At 43.1% G+C, this 15,150-nt stretch overlaps 1 protein-coding gene across 3 annotated transcripts in view; it reads left to right on the top strand.

Moving 5' to 3' along the window:
• Positions 1-15,150, top strand: part of Map2k6 (mitogen-activated protein kinase kinase 6) — a 124,520-nt gene that overhangs the window by 88,397 nt on the left and 20,973 nt on the right. For all 3 annotated transcript variants that reach the window (XM_038326352.1, XM_038326353.1, XM_038326351.1), the window contains 6 exons: positions 6,667-6,715; positions 7,283-7,396; positions 9,604-9,723; positions 9,950-10,066; positions 11,112-11,163; positions 14,666-14,793. In XM_038326352.1, coding sequence (XP_038182280.1) covers positions 6,667-6,715; positions 7,283-7,396; positions 9,604-9,723; positions 9,950-10,066; positions 11,112-11,163; positions 14,666-14,793 — 580 coding nt within the window. The remainder of the gene's footprint in view (positions 1-6,666; positions 6,716-7,282; positions 7,397-9,603; positions 9,724-9,949; positions 10,067-11,111; positions 11,164-14,665; positions 14,794-15,150) is intronic.

The raw sequence follows: 15,150 nt of genomic DNA, 5'->3' as shown, positions 1-15,150 counted from the left end.
TCCCTCCCTCCCTCCCTTCCTCCCCTTCTCTCTTTCTTTTTCAGTTTTATGAAACAGGGTTTCTCTGTGTAACGGTCTGGCTGCTCTGGAACCTGCTTTGTGGGCAGGCTGGCCTTGACCTCACAGAGATCTGCCTTCCTCTGCTTCTCAAGTGTTGGGATTAAAGGTGTGCATCACCTCCTCCCAGCCTCTTTTATTTCTTTCATCTGCCTCCTGTGTGCTGGGATTAAAGGCATGCACCACCAGGCCCAGCAATTTTATTGATTTTCTTAACAATTCTTGTTTCACTGCTCTTTTTGTTCTTAATTTTGTTGTTTCCTATCCTTACGCATTTTCCTGCAGGTATAGTCTTTGTTTCTGTTTTGTTTGTTTACTTTGTTTTGACATAGGGTCTCCCTTGCACTCCTGGCTGCCCTGGAACTTGCTGTTGTAGACCAGGTTGGCTTTGAATTTATGGAGATCCCACTGCCTCTCTCCCTTACTGCTATGAGTAATGATGAGAAACAGACCATGCCCAGTTCCTAAATCTATATTCTTATAGTGAGTTGAGCATGTGATCCAGCGTTAAGGCACTTGCCTGGCACATGGGGCTTGGCTTTAGATCCCCAGCTATTTTTTTTCCTTTTTTTTCCTTTTTTTTTTTTTTTTTTTTTTTTTTTTTTTTTTTTTTTTTTTTTTTTTTTTTTGGTTTTTCGAGACAGGGTTTCTCTGCAGCTTTTTTAGAGCCTGTCCTGGAGCTAGCTCTTGTAGACCAGGATGGCCTCGAACTCACAGAGATCCGCCTGCCTCTGCCTCCCGAGTGCTGGGATTAAAGGCGTGCGCCACCACTGCCCGGCTCCCAGCTATTTTTTAAAAAAAGATATTTTATCCTATGCCAGTCACTCAGATGCCTTAGAATCCCTCCCTTTAAATTTTTATGATTTTCCCATTCCTAATATTTGCCAATTTCTGTACTTCATGAATCTTGAAAGCATTTCTTGGTATAAACAAATGGTCTCGAACCCAAACAAGGACAGAAGAGGTTTCTAGGCTGTCACTTCTTGGAGTAGAGCATTTTTTTTAACTGCATGGTTTTGCTTCACTGTGTAAACTCAAGAGCATTGTTTTGGTGAACTTCAGCATTTTTGCTCATGGAGTCTTATGAACTCTGGGGCTTAAATGCCCCTCTAAAGATAGAGCTTCTGCCTTTTGTAATTTTCGAGGCCATCTTTGGTATGGAGCGGGTACCTCTGTCCCATCCCTGCTGGGCTGCGGTAGGTGCAGAGAACCTGGGACCTGGTGTCATTCCTTAGGTCAGCTGTGTGGATTCATCATGTACTCATTCTTGTGTCACTGGCGCCACGCTGTCTTTCTTTGCCTCAGGATTCTGAGTTGTCCCCTCCCTTGACTGGTAGTAACTAGTTCCAAATCAACTCTATGATAATAATTATCAGTTCATTTAACCTTGCTTGACAAGACACTTGTTGTGTGGTGGGGAGTTGTTCTTATTCCCTTGAGAAGTGAAACGGTAGGAACCATTCAAGGGTTAGGTGTTGTGTGCAAAATCCTCCAGCTAGCTTCATGGTTAAGTGTCGGTTTGGACTCCAAACTTCTCCAGTTGAATACCTTAGTTTAGGCAGGATTTCTAGCTGCACCAAGCTTTGCTTTCTTTTGTAAAAGATTAGGACTGAATGGTGTGATGACCATTAAGATTACATGTCCTCATCTCTTGGTCTGCTCTAATAATTGCCTGGTGAAAGGTAGCTTCAAGTTGTCTAGGTTTGTGGCATAGCTTCTCAGCATACAAGCTGACTGTTAAACCTAGTGATATTGGAGGCTCAGTTGTCTTCTTAGCCATATGTAAGATCAGACCAAACAGCTCTTGGTTTGTAAGCTAGGATCCTTAACATCTTTACTGAGAAGTCATTATGGTATAGCTCTGGGTTCCAATGTCATTTTGTTGTTGTTGTTGTTTTGTTTTTTGAGACAGGGTTTCTCTGTGTAACAGCCCTGGCTGTCCTGGAACTAGCTCTTGTAGACCAGGCTGGCCTCCAACTCATGAGATCCTCCTGTCTTTGCCTCCCAAGTGCTGGGATTAAATGGCGCCACTACCACCCAGCCCCATTTTCTTATTGAATAATCTTAAATCATTTTATATCTTTTGATGTCAATTATTCCCACTGAAGTGGAGACATAGCACCTATGAGTATCATAAAAGTTAAAGAAGCTGTTTCGTATAGATGACCCAGCAATGTTTCTGACTCAGGTGAGTGCTTACTAAGATAAACAAATAATAAATATAATATTAATTAATGAGCTGATCACTTACAAAGCAGGAGGGTATTTAATAACATAAATAATACGTGTGATAGTAAGCATTGAGCCGATTACTTGCATAGTAGGTGAGTGTTTAATAAAATTAACGAATAATTCATGTACTAGTAACCAATGAGCTGTTTCCTTGCATAGAGTTGTAGATAAATAAATAATTATCAAACTAGGTCATCACTGGTGTACATATGAAATACAAGTCTTAGGCAACCTTTGAAATACCTTTGGTCTTCCAGGGAAAGAATTTTGTACTAAGTTTGGTTCTTTCCCCCAGAGGAATAAGATATTAAATAATCGACAAGAATATCCACCCACGGCTTTTAGCCTCCTGTGGAGCTTCACCCCCTCAGGCAAACTTATGTGTCCAACCCTGAACAGAGGGAGCACAGTGTCAGCTAATCCAGCCTGAGCTGTCGGTCTTGGCCCTATCCTTTGATACTTTTGGCAGACTTGATGAACCCAGAGGCCCGGGGCTTGGGTGGATTAGTCATTTTCATTAGAGGCCTGAGTATCGGGAACCCGTTCCTTGATTCAGCCTTATTTGAACAGGAATCACAGCTTAGGTAAAGGACTTTCTTCCTTCTGTCTTCTCTTCCTTCCCAGGTCAAAGTCGAGGATCAGGTGACATGAGTTTTAGACTCAGTGTAGTTGACAATTATGTATCTCCATAAAATCACCAAACATCTGGTTTTTGTTTTTTCTTATGTGGAAAATGGCACCATGTCCTATTAGGTTGAGGTTAAATGTGAGCAGAGTATAGAGTCAGGGGCAGCAAACATTTGGAAAAGCTGGAGAGTAACTATTTGGGGCTACATCAGGCCATGATGGCATCAGTTGTATGCCCTCTGTTGGGTATTTTTATAGAATACTGTAGAATTATTAAACCTCTGAAAGTCTTCCATAGCTGGGTCATAGGCTGCAGTTTGCCAAGCCATGGTTTAGAGGAGAAGGTTTTAGATCTGGAAGCAGTTCTATTTAATGACTTCACTGATTGGCAAGAAAATGGAGGGAACCACAAATAATAATTCTTTTTCTTCGGTAGTTTTACCAAGGAAGGGCATTAAATAGTTGCAAAAGATCTTATTATTCGTCCTGCATTTAAAGTTGCATTTGTCTTCCTTTGAGAGGGCTGTGACAATTTGAGCAAACACATTGCAGTAGCTAAAGAAACACCAGCTTCGACAGAATGAGAAATTAGGGGCTAAAAGGATGATCCAGAAGTTGTCAGGGCTTACTTCTCTCGCCAAGGACCTGAGTTCAGCTCCCAGTACACATGTTGGGTGACTCACAGCCACCTGTAATTCTGGTTCCAGGGGATCTGACACCCTCTTCTGGCCTCCGCAGGCACCTGCAATCATGTGTCCATACCCACGCATACACAGGTACACACGCATACACATAATTAAAAATAAACAAATAAATCTTAAAACAACGAGAAATGAGTTTTTAGAAACTTGATGCTTCCGAAAGGATTCTCTGAGGAGAAATTGCCTGCTCGGAAGCAGTACACGTACATGTATGTGACAGTGTGCACAAGTCTTTAGTTTTGTTCTCTCTCCCCATTCCAGTCTCATGTTTAACGTTAGTCTAGAAAAGCATTCAGTGTTCTGCCAACACGAAACGATTTGTGAAGTAAGGAAGGGCTTGCCATGAAAGTCTTAGGTTGACATTCATATCTGTGTTTGTATTCCTACTTTGTCTTCGTTATTTTAGATGTGTTTTTGGTTTCAGCAGAAGGGATATATAGAGTACTACAGAAGGGTTGGGAAAAACGAGCTGCCAGCAAGTGTTCTCATTTCCTTTCTGCTCCTCTGTGATAAGACACTCTGATCAAAGCAACTCTGAGGAGGAAAGGATTGATTTGGTTCACACTTCCAGGTCGTGGTTCATCACTGAGGGAAGTCAGGGCAGGAAGTGAACCAGGATTTATTTGACTTGCGTTTCCAGGTCATGGTCCATCACTGAGGGAAGTCAGGGCAGGAAATGAACCAGGAACTTGAAAGCAGAAATCGTAGAGGAAAGCTGCTCTCTGGGTCACTCTTTCGCTCCGTCACAGGTTAATGCTTAGCTAGTTTCATTATATAAGCCAAGTCCACGTGTCTAGGAAGGGCACCACCCACGGTGAGTTGGGCCCTCCTCCATTATTAATAATCAAGACAGTTTCCCACAGACATGCCTACAGGTCAATCTGATCTATGCAATCCCTAAATTAAGGCTGTTCTCTCAGAGGATTGTGGGCTTGTCAAGTTGCCAGTTAACTCTAACTAGGGTGGCAAGTGATTCTTCTCTTTCTTCCTTTCATCTTCTCTTCTTCCCTCCTTCCCTCTGTTTCTCTTGATTTATTCTGCAGGCACTTCTGGTGTGACTAAGCATCCAAAGACACTTGAGTTGCTAGGTAGTTTGTTCTTTGTAAGGGTAGTGCCTGTGTCCCCTGTCTGCACCCTCTGTTTGTTCTGTGTATTTAATCGTCCTAACCACATGTGTCTCAGCATCTCTTGGTGCATTTATTTCAAGAAAGAGCCTTTCTCAGTTACTGGTTAGTTACACACCTTTCTCTTTAGCTGATTTCTACCAGTCCAGAGCAGAGATAATAAAAACTAATGCCCAGGAGGAGACAATGGAAACACGAAGTCAGCAAACCTCTGGGTCCTGAGACAATCCCAGAATAGAATGTTCCCTATGCACAGAAGAAATGCCGCCTGACTTGGCCTGGAAGAACCGAAAGTATGCTGAGATGGAAGTCAGGGGACCTGAGTTCTTTGTGATTGAGAACGAATCACTTCGCCTCCCTAGACCTTTTTGTTCACCTACTGAAGCAGAGAGGGGGGCGACAATATTTGGGGGTCCTTATATTCTGCAAATTTTGTGGGTTACCAGAACCATATTCCACTTAAAAAAATAATTATAGGAACAAATAGTAAAAGTAATCGAATAATTTGGCACTCTTGAGGGAAAGGGTTTCATGCCTATCCCTGTAGCATTATTGTCGGTATCAAGGCTTCTTAGGTTTTTTTCTCTACTCATGATCCATTTTTTTGTTCAACAAATTTCTAAGTCTAACCTCAGGTATGTAGGTATTTAAGGGGGAATACATATCAGGCATCTAATGATAATACATAATTTTATTTTAAGATAATTCCTTTGCATAGGTAGAATTTAACCATTGATTAATGGTTTAAAGCAAAATTGTATTCTAATGAGATGGCCGTGCTTGCAAATTTTTTAACACAAACAGTTTAATCAGGGCTGAATATCTGCTACAGCAATATGTAGAGTGTCTTCAACGTTTTTCAGAGTTGGTCAGTATTTTTATCCTAACAATCAATACTGAAAATGCCACTTGCTATAGCCATGTATTACAAAGCAACAGGACTATATTTAGGGCCATTTCAGAAAATTTTGGAAATTCTGCCCTCATCCCAAACCAAAATACATTTAACCGTTGTTTTATGAAAGTCAAGCCAGCGCGCAAAGAGCAGTTTTCAAAATTAAGCATTTCAGTGCCGTTCACACCACTCGAATACTTAAACACTAAGGAAGAACAGTAGGAAAGTATTGAAGCCTTGTTTCCTTTCGTGAAACCATTATGTTTCTATAAAATCAGAAAGGTTTGTATGTTTAGTGCAAGCACATCAGCGTTAATATGGAGTAGTCTCAGATTGAATCCAAGGTGCCTCAGGCACCAGTCATTGGTGTTTCATGGCATGTGATGGCATGTGCCATACAAAGAGTGCGTGTTGTGTGCTCAGAACCAAGGTTGTGGTGATGGCACCCTATGCGACAGGTGAGTGCCACCAGAGACATCTGTTTCATTATGGGTTTGTTTTTGAATTAACTTTCAGTTTGCTGTGTGCTCAAAGTTCTTTTACTACTGCCAGCTTTTCATAACCACCACAGTTACACAGCACATGGGCTCACCACCCATGATTAGAAAACTTTGCTCTATGTGATATACATGGCTCTGATGTGTTGAATATTTAAAGTAGGATTTTACTCGGAGTATCTCAATTAACACTTATCCCTATACCACTGAGTGTATGTATTAATATCCCCATGTTAAGGGAGAAGTAGATACTCAAAAAGATGATGTGAGTAAAATCCAAATGCATTTCATTTCAGGCTCCACACTCCTCCCCCCCCCCCCCCCCCGTTCAGTTGGCTCCTCCCACTGTTCCTCTCTTCCCTTGACTCCTCCCACCGTTCCTGTCCTCTTGACTCCTCCCACCGTTCCTCTGTTCCCTTGACCTATGAACTTGCACCAGTTTCCTTAGAGCAAATCCAACATCTACCCTGTTTGGGAAGGACATGGTTGATCAACTATTTCATGCTGCTTCTTTTGTCCCTTCTCTTTCTTAGGCCACCTCGAGATTTAGACTCCAAGGCTTGCATTTCTATTGGAAACCAGGTGAGAAAGGTCACGTGGTTGTGATCGCCACTTTGTCCTCTTTGGATGTATGCTTCCCAACTGAACACTGATACCTTGTTTCCTGTGGCAGCCTGTCAGGGGATGAATCAAAAAGGCTTTTTGGATTAAACGGGAGCTGAATTGTAGAGCGTTTGTTATTTTGAATCAGGAATTGCAATCAAGCGGTTGTGATCCCCATGGAGGGCTTTTGAGGGGGATAGATGGCTCTCTCAGGAGTGTGTGTATCAAAGCCACACAGCTCTAGTTGCTAGTAGCCTGTCATAAACGATAAGAAGCTTCAGTATAGCTTCGGAGGCACAGTTTGAAAGTTTGAAAGCCTAGTTGGGTGGAGTTTGGCCTGGTGTTGGGGACCAGCTAGTTGTCTACCGTGGGACCCTAAACATCTCCTGGTACTCCTTGCTTTGAGTGACATCTTGACATGTTAGAAAAATGTGTGGCCTGGCTCTCATACTGCAGATACCCTAAGAAGCCAGACAGAAGGCAGCATGCTCAGTGCCCTGCTTAGTTTCCACTTGCTTCTTTTGTGACGACTTTTGTTCCTTGCAGAACTTTGAGGTGAAGGCAGATGACCTGGAGCCCATAGTGGAGCTGGGGCGAGGTGCGTACGGGGTGGTGGAGAAGATGCGACACGTGCCCAGCGGGCAGATCATGGCGGTGAAGGTAGAGTTGACGTTCCAGAAAATGGGTCATGTCTTCAGCGTATGCCCTTGCCCGTCTCAGCTGTGAGCTGGCTCTTTTCACAGAAGCAAAATAGCCCACTGTAGAATGAAAAAAGAATCTTTGTAGCAATCAGTGTTTCCCTTGACCTTTGAGGAAGGTACTCGGCCAGTCTGTGTCATATCTGCTTTCTATTTATTTTCTAAGTTTTCCCTGTCCCCCACTTTTAATTTTTAAAGAATGTGTGTGAGTGTATCTGTGTGTCTGTGTCTATACACATGGGTGAAGATGCCCTTGGAAGCCAGAAGAAGGTGTCAGGTCTCCTGGAGCTAGAATTATAGGTAGCTGTGAGCGCCCTGATTTGAGGCCAAGAACTAAACTTTGGTCTTCTACAAGCACAGTATGTGCTCTTAACCACTGAGCCATCTCTCTAGTCCCTACTGCCATGTAACTAATTACACTTAAAATAATTAATAGAAAGTATTGTTATTCTGCTGTTGTTTTGCATCAAGTCCGAGATTCTAAACACAAACCTCTTTAATTATGTTTTATGTTGTTTTAAAAGAACTGCCCTTGAAAGTCAAGAAGCAAAAACTGAGAAATGAAATTGTCTTTATTTGTGGGAAAAGAAGGGTAAAACACATCTAGTGTTGATTTCTTGGATTTTGAGCTATGGGCAGTTTCGAATCAGCCTGTATGTCTTAAGTAGATCTGAGTACTCTAGAGGTGAGTTTAGAAAGTAGAAAGATGTATGTCCAAACGACAGCATTTTCTATTAGGGATACAATCATCTGTGACTTTTATTACCAAATTTGTTCTCGAATGAATGAATTTCCTAAGGGTACCTATCTTAGTTAGGGTTTCTATTGCTATGAAGAGACACCATGGCCACAGTAACTCTGATAAATGAAACATTTAATTGGGTGGCTTACAATTCAGAGGTTTGGTCCATTATCATCATGGTGGGACATGGTGGTATGCAGGCAGACATGGTGCTGGAGAGGTAACTGAGCATTCTTTGTCTTGTGTAGGAAACAGGAAATAAACTGCAACACTGGGTAGTATCTTGAGCATATCTGAGACCTGAAAGCCTGGAAAGCCGGCCTCCACAGTGACACACTTCAACAAGACCACACCTACTCCAATAAGGCCACACCCCCTAATAGTGTTGCTCCCTTTGGGAGCCATTTTCTTTCAAACCACCATAGTACCTAAGGTTAACTATAGCTATGATGCTTTAACATTTTCCAGAAGTGGGAATTTTACCCTTTTTTTTGCTATTTTTTAAAAAGATTTATTTTTATGTGTATATATATGTGTGTAATAGGAGGTTGCTTGTTTGTTCCCAGCTGATCAAACCATGAATTAACCACACAGAAACTATATTATATACAATACTGTTTAACCAATAGCTTAACTGTATTTTTGCTTAACTCATATCTTAAATTAACCATCTCCATTAATCTGTGTATCACCATGAGGCTATGGCACCTGTCTCCGGTGGGGCTACATGGCTTCTATAAATTCTGCCTTCATTCTCCCAGCAGTCAGTTTAGTTTTCCCCACCCAGCTCCATTCTTTTGCCCTATCACAGGCAAGACAGTTCCTTTATTAACCAATGGTTTTCACAGCATACATAAAGGAATTCCACATCATATATGTGTGTGCCTGACAGTATGTATGTATACCATGTGTGTGCAGTTCCTACAGAGGCCAGAAGAGAGCATTAAATTTCCTGGAACTAGAGTTACAAACACTTATAAGCTGCCATGTAGGTGCTGGGAATCAAAACTGGCTCCTCTGTAAAAAACTGTTGAGCTGTCTCTCCAAACCCAGCTGTTTTTCTTTTTCTAAAACCTTGGCATCTCAGATAAGCAGAAAGTAGTCAACGCCGTCACCTTTTGCATTGAGCTGACATAAACACTGACTGTGTTAGCACCTTTGAAGTGTTTCCCCACGTACTCGCCCCTCTCTGATGTACACGACGTGTTTGCTTCTAAGCAGACTGACTGGGAAATCAAACGGCCAACCATCTTCATTGCTTTTCATTTGTTCCGATAGCTAATGCTTAGGGATGCTGTGGGCCAGGTTTCTGCTAACGGTGTAAAGTTTGGTTCTGTTGTGAGGCTGGAGCTCTGGTGGGTTCCTGTCTTTTCAACTGACTCTTCCTCAGAGGAGTAACCATATGTTTCCCATGTGCTCCCGTTTAGCGGATCCGGGCCACAGTTAATAGCCAGGAGCAGAAACGGCTACTGATGGATCTGGACGTTTCCATGAGGACAGTGGACTGTCCCTTTACCGTCACCTTCTATGGTGCTCTCTTCCGGGAGGTAGGTGATCCTTCGGTTCAGTGTCCAGGGAGACCAGCAACTTAAAGAGTCTCCGATCTCATCAGAGTCTCGCTGCTCTCTGCTGGACTGCCCTGTCGAAACAATCTCGTTTCGCTTTTTAAATGACTTTAAAATCTTGAGGAGAAACCCTTCGGAAAAATTGCGGGCTATTTTTTTCCCCCTCTTCTCCTCCTCATTGACAACTCCTGAACTTATTCATCTCCAGGGTGACGTCTGGATATGCATGGAGCTCATGGATACGTCACTAGATAAATTCTACAAACAAGTTATTGATAAAGGCCAGACAATTCCAGAGGATATCTTAGGGAAGATAGCAGTTTCTGTGAGTACATCATGAACCTTGCCTGCTCAAGGGAATGGGAGACAGCCCAGATTTGTGTCTTTGCCTCATCCCTGCCCCTCTAGCTGTTAGATCTGTTACTCCAATAGATTCTGTTGGGTACTGAGTGTGTCAGTGGGAGGCTGGATCAGGGCTTTTCTTCCCAGTCTCTGTGTAGTATGCGCAGCCATAGACCTGGTTTGGTAAACCATGCCAAATGTCTCTATCTTAGTTTCGTTTGTCTGTGATACACAAACAAACAAACAAACAAACAAACCAACCAAAAACCCTGACAAAAGCAACCTGGGGGAGGAAGGGTTTATTTAGCTCCTGATTCCAAGTTACAGGCCGCCATTGCAGAGAAGGCAAGGCATCAGGAGGTTCAAGTAGTTAGTCTTATTATGTCCATAGTCCAGGGCAGAGAACAATGAATCAGTGTATGAATTTTGTTTCTTATATTTCTACGCAATCTTCTACCCAAAGAATGGCACCACCCACCGTGGGCGGGCTCTTCCCCTTCAGTGAACACAATCAAGATAACCTTCCACAGACACGCCCACAGGTCTACTTGAGCTATACAGTCTCTCATTAGACTCTCCTGGTTATAGATCGTGTCAAGTCGACAATTAAAACTCACCCTCAGGGCCTCCAAGCCATGTGTATATCCTCTGTGACGACCGTTCCCGTGCCTGTACTCATGTGCTGACTTCACCTTTCTTGGTCAAGTTTTTAATGTGTTTTTAGCACTACGGTGTAAAAGAAGTCAGAAGACAAGGCAGCCTTCATGGCTACCAAGGTTCAGGAAGGTGAGGGAAAAATGATGCTTCAGAGAGATGAAGGAGGCATCTCTGCTCCAAGATGCAATCCACCTTGGTGGGAGGAGCCCAATTGGGTAACTTCCTGTTGTGTTCCTGATTAGGGGCCATTGCTTTTGAGAAAAATCACTCACTCAGCAATTTTAAGCAGAGGAGTTAATAAAATTGAACACACTAATGTTCAGCTTCTTTTCAGCGATGGGGTCAATAAATCCACTCTGTTTTTCTTGTAGATTGTAAAAGCATTAGAACATCTACACAGTAAGCTCTCTGTCATCCATCGAGGTAAGCACGTGTCGAGCTGTCTTGGCAGTTCCTTGTCCTGAGCGAGGGCTCGTTTCTTTTGCCTGGTGTTTTCCTTTCCTCTCCCACTCTTCCCTGTGTGTGTAGGGGTGGGGCTGAGTTAGGCAGGGGAACTAGACGGCTTTGTTGGGACTGTAACAAATGGAAACAGTTGTATTAATCTTCTGTTACTGTGGCGAAACACTTGACACAAAGAAGAAAGGTTTATTTTGAATCACAGGTGGGAGGTCTGTAGCTAACTGACATTGTGACCTTGGCCAGTGGTGGGGCAGCAGTCAGTGCACAATGGTAGGACCATGTTGCAGAGGAAGCTCCTTTACCTTATGGCCATGGCTAAAAGGGAGACAGTGAGACCAGGATCCCGTAATCTCCTTCAAGGGAAGTCCCCCGAGACCTGAAACATCCCTCCAAGCCCCACCTGTTAAGGGTTTCAGCATCTCCCATATGGCTCACTTGAGGACTAAGCCTGCAGCCCATGAGCTTTTGGAAGATATTTAAGATTCAGGCCTTGGCCTTGGGCGTTCTTTGTCTTGGCTGAAAATACAAAAACAAATGAATTTTGTATCACACCTAAATTGAATAGAAATTCACTGAGGAGAGCTCTAGATGCATTGCTGAAAATTTGAAAGGACCCAAGGGGGGAAAATGCAGCTTATAATTGTGTGCATCCTGTAGCAGAGGTGGTTACAGAAGCAAAGTCACAGGACAAATCAGAGCTGCATCATAACCAGGTCTCCAGATGTGACTGTGCAGGTGTAACGTGGGGATCTCCGGACCAAAGCAGAGCCTTTCCAGGCTGCAGGAAATGGGGAAAAAATGACGTCTCTATTTTTGCTTTCTCTTTCCCAGTCTTCCTCTTTTCCTGTTATCTTATATGTGTGTGTGTGTGTGTGTGTGCACTCACGCATTCACGTGCGTGTGTGCTCCTTATGCACAACTCTGTGTGGGTATGCTCACCCATGTGTGCATGTAGACACCACAGAAGGATGCCAGGTTCTTGCTCTGTCACATGCTGTCTTATTTCTTTGAGGCAGGATCTCCCACTGAAGCAGCAAACCAAACCCTGTCTCCTTATAGAACTGGGTCACTGGTGTGCATAACCATACCTAGCTTTTAATGTGGGTTCTAGGGATTTGAACCCAGGTCCCTCCTGCTTGCACAGTGTGTGCTTTTAGATGCCGAGTCATCTCCCCAACTGTCTGCTATTTCCTCATCCACCCATTCATCTTCTACTGTAATCACCCATCCTTTTCCATCCATTTGTCTCACAATTCTTTAAAGTTTTGTTTTTACTTAGGTGTATATGTGTTCTTATGGATGTGTGTGTCTCTGTCACATTAGTGCAGAACCTACAGAGGCCAGAAGAGGGCGTTGGATCCCCTGCTTCTGGAGTTACAGATTTTTGTGAACTGCCTGATGTGGGTGCTGTGATCTGAACTTAGGTCCTCTAGAAGAGCAACAAGCTCTCTGACCACTGAGACATCTTTCCAGTCTCTAAAGTCACTTTGAGTAGAGATGTTTTTAATAACATGAGGAAGACCTAAGACTTATCTAGGAAAATGTATTTTTTAAACAATTCTAGGGACCTAGAGAAATGGCTCAGTGCTTAAGAAAACTGACTGTTCTTGCAGAGGACCCAGGTTCAATTCCAAAACCCACATGGTGGCTCACAACCATCTGTAACTCTAGTCCCAGGGGGATCCAACACTCTTTTGTCCCTTCTGAGGGCACTGCATTTACACACACACACACACACACACACACACACACACACACACACAGACATACTTAAGAATAAATAAATCTTAAAAATTCATTGTAGGAATTCTCAATAAAGAGATAACTAGAAAATCTTCACCAAAACAGCCTGGAAATAGGAAAGTACCGTATATAAAGTAATATAAGAAAAACAAGGAGCAGATTATTGTTGGAAAGTTCTAGTCAGGGACACCCTGCGGTTTGTGTATTAAGAGGTTTTCTGAGGACATTATTAGCGGTACTGACGGGTGCTAAGGTCTGTGTGTGGGGTGATTCTTAACATCTGTGAGCTGGGATATGATGCAAAATGACCTGCATGGTATGCCTGCCATTACTAATGTTCACTGGAAAAACAGGAGAGTGGATTATAAGAAGGAAGTGAGACTATAGAGCAACAAGCATTCCGATTATCTGTAGGCGTGGAAATCGTTTGCACTTTCTTCAGAATATTGCAACATTCTTTTTTTTTTTTTTGCTAGAATATATACAAAACTCTGGAAGCAATAAAATTATATTTGGTGTGTCATTCAGTTTAAGAGAAAATGATATTGAAAAATTTTTGTCTTATTTTTTATGAGACAGGGTTTCCCGCAGCCCAGGATGGTCTCAGACTTGCTATGTCACTAAAGGATCCCCTCCCCTAACCCTGCCCCAGTCTCTAAAGTACTGGGTTTACAGGCTTGTGCCACCATGCCCACCAGAAGGACTAACTCTAAAAGACCTCTATTCTTATTATTCTATGACCTTCATGCAAAGTGTCCCAGAGGGCAGCCGTTAGTTGTACATTCTAGTTCCGCCATCTAGAGAGAGCAATGGTTCCTCTCTTGGGGCATGTCAATGCGTGAGTTATGGCTTTCTAATCTGAATGATTCATTTATCATCCCTTCTTCAGTGATTGGCTCATGTTTGGGCATGTCTGGGTTTATAACATTTTAGAGTATGGTGACCTCTGATGAATCTCTTACAGAGGTTTCTATTAAAGTGGGTCGCCGTGGCCATACTTGTATTATTGAGTTATTCTTTTTGTTATTATTCTCAGTCTCTTACTCTCACACTAAGTATTCAGCAGAGCGCTTTATTTTCTCTGTGTATATGTATATAATATATGTGTTGCATGTGTGTGTAAGGGTGGGTGCTTTCATGCCACAGTTCATTTGTAGAGGTCAAAAGGCAACCTCAGGTGTTGGTTGGTCCTTACCTTCCACGACATTTGAGACAGTATCTTGTTATTCGCTGCCGTGCTGCCCCACACTTCTGGGGAGTCCTGTCTGTGTCTTCTTTCTTCCCACAAGGATGCTGTGATTGTAGACACACACACACACACACACACACACACACACACACACTGCAGCAGGCCTTTTACATGGGTGCTGAGTATTTGAACTCAGGTCACCATGGATGACAAGTGCTTTATACACTGAGTCATCTCCCTAGCCCTGAAAGATCACTTTGCATGGGACATTTGGTTTGGTAATCGTGTTTCCAAGTTCTTACTATGTGTGTGGCAGCAATGAAGTGATAAGCAGAAGAGACAGGCTTCCCCGTTTGGTGTTTCATAACCCTGAAAGACACAGACAAAATGTGAAGAATTAAAAACCAAGAGGGAAAAAGCAAGGATTGCGGTGACGTTTGTGTCGGGCAGCTTGGCAGACGCTGAAGTACGAAACAAGTGGAGAGCCTAGCGCCATCTAGTGGTGGAGACGTGAATCGTCACTCTTTCTTTCAGACGTCAAGCCTTCTAACGTGCTCATTAACGCTCTGGGCCAAGTGAAGATGTGTGATTTTGGAATCAGTGGCTACCTGGTGGACTCTGTCGCTAAAACGATTGACGCCGGTTGCAAACCATACATGGCTGTAAGTTCAGCACCCAGAGGAGTGTGTATGTGTGTGTGTGTGCTGTGTGTGCTTGTGCTGCGAAATGCACCTGTAGTGACATTTCATTTGTATTTTAATAAATAAAGCTTGCCTGAAGATCAGAGTGTAAAACAGCCACTGGTCAACCATACAGGCCAGGCAGTGGTGGCACACACCTTTAATCCCAGTAGCCACACTAGTTGGCTATAGAAGCTGGGCGGTAGTGGTGCATGCCTTTAATCCCAGCACTAGAGAGGAATGAGGAATATAGACGGGAAGAGACAGCTCTCAGCTCAGTCTCATTCTGAGGATTCCTGGAGGCAGGATCGCCATTTCAGACTGAGGATTTCTTAGAGG

Source organism: Arvicola amphibius, chromosome 4 (assembly GCF_903992535.2).
Source record: "Arvicola amphibius chromosome 4, mArvAmp1.2, whole genome shotgun sequence".
Classification (NCBI taxonomy): Eukaryota; Metazoa; Chordata; class Mammalia; order Rodentia; family Cricetidae; genus Arvicola; species Arvicola amphibius.
The sequence above is the reverse complement of the archived record's forward strand: the minus strand, read 5'-3'. Positions and strand labels throughout refer to the sequence as shown.